The sequence below is a fragment of the Wasmannia auropunctata genome, unplaced genomic scaffold (genome assembly GCF_000956235.1).
Source record: "Wasmannia auropunctata unplaced genomic scaffold, wasmannia.A_1.0 LD309725.1, whole genome shotgun sequence".
Taxonomy (NCBI): domain Eukaryota; kingdom Metazoa; phylum Arthropoda; class Insecta; order Hymenoptera; family Formicidae; genus Wasmannia; species Wasmannia auropunctata.
This window is the reverse complement of record NW_012053165.1, coordinates 22,302-24,006: the sequence shown is the minus strand read 5'-3', so window position 1 is coordinate 24,006 and position 1,705 is coordinate 22,302. Positions and strand designations below refer to the sequence as shown.

General features: G+C 34.4%; 1 protein-coding gene across 1 annotated transcript; it reads left to right on the top strand.

Annotated features, from left to right (window-relative positions):
* Positions 1 to 392: 392 nt before the first annotated feature.
* LOC105461077 (adhesive plaque matrix protein-like) lies at positions 393 to 1,701 on the top strand (the record flags this gene model as incomplete). Its single annotated transcript, XM_011707564.1, has 2 exons — positions 393 to 747; positions 1,679 to 1,701. Coding segments are annotated over 2 exons (378 nt in total), but the record flags the coding sequence as incomplete, so codon positions are not given.
* Between the last annotated feature and the right edge of the window lie 4 nt (positions 1,702 to 1,705).

The window sequence follows — 1,705 nt, the reverse complement described above, 5'->3', positions numbered from 1 at the left end:
TAAAAATCTATTTTCAAAAATTAGTATTTTCACCTCTAATTATGTAAATAAATATTAATTTGACGGAAAATTACATAAACAATAGTATATTTATAGTTTCCATGTAAATATATATGTGTATTATCATTATGTTACATAATATTACAATTTGTACATTTACATATACACCATAAAATATACTATTGTTTTTGTAATTTTCCGTCTTATATAAAAATATTAAAAGAATTTGAGGTAATAGTAAATTTCGAAAACAGTTTTAATTTTTTCCATTACAAATTACGTAATTTTTAAACATTTTCCATGGAATCATTATTATTATTTGTGTAATTTTAATATTGTTTTTTTAGTTTACATTATATGTACATATAAATAATAATACATTTTGTTTACAGCGCATTAATGAAGCAGTGCGGAGGGCCATCAATAAAGAAAAAAAGAAATTGAAGCCGAAAGGGTACACTGCCCGCAGATCGACATATGTGCCAAGATACCCGATGGTGCCGGAATACCCAGTGGCACCAGCACCGGTATATCCAACGACACACTATCCAGCAATATATCCAGCGGCACCGGCATATCCGGCATATCCGACACCCGCATTTCCAACGGCACCGGCGTATCCGGCACCGGTATATCCAGGATATTCAGCAGCTTCGCCATATCCGGCACCGGCATATTCGGCGCCATCATATTCAGCACCGGCATATCCAGCGGCACCGGGATATATGCCACCAGGATGTAATTATCGTAAGTACAACTATATTAATTAAATTGGAAGCAATGGGCTAAAGAATAAATCCATATAGTGAAAAGAGCCTATAAGAGTAGACACGGGTATTGGTGTGTTAAAATGCTTACATTCTTTATGTTACAATATCCACCAAACTCGATCTGCCGCTCGGTTTGTCGGCCTTAAAACACAGATCTTTTGTGTGAAGTCGGAAACTTGTAACTTATAATTAAATTGACAAACAATTTAATATTTTTCGATGCTATTTGCATCGAATGCTATTTGCATTTGCATTTTTAATATTTTATGCATATTTAATATTTTTCGATGCTATTTGCATCGATGCTATTTGCATTTGCATTTTTAATATCTTTCGATGCTATTATGCATCTATAAATTCCCCTCCCCCCAAGCCTGTAAAGAAATTATTGCGAAAAATTACAGGCTTGGGGGGAGGGGAATTAATAAATGCATAATAGCATCGAAAGATATTGAATTGTTTGTCAAATTAATTATAAGTTACAAGTTTCCGACTTCACGCAAGAAAACTGTGTTTCAAGGCCGACAAATCGAGCGACGCGCATATCGAGTGTGGTGAATATTGTAACATGAAAAATTTTAACACACACACCAATACCCGTGTCGGCTTTTATAGGTTTTCACTATATAGAAATATTTTGTTAGTGTACTAACCACAGTTTAGACTTCGGTATTTGTTTTTCCTCACTTCAAGCGCTGCGTGCAAGTAGTGTCGTTTTTAATGGTGTACTGGTTTTTGTTTTACGCGATAATGCTTGTTAACGCTAAACCGTTACACCAAGGTAGATATTATTTCTTATGGAACATTGCACTTGAAGTGGGAAAAATGATACCGAGATTCTGACTCTGCTTTCTTAACATTTACATGTAACTATCTGTAAATATTCATAATTGTTTTATTTGTTACAGCACCTGGATACTGGCGAGGATAAAGTG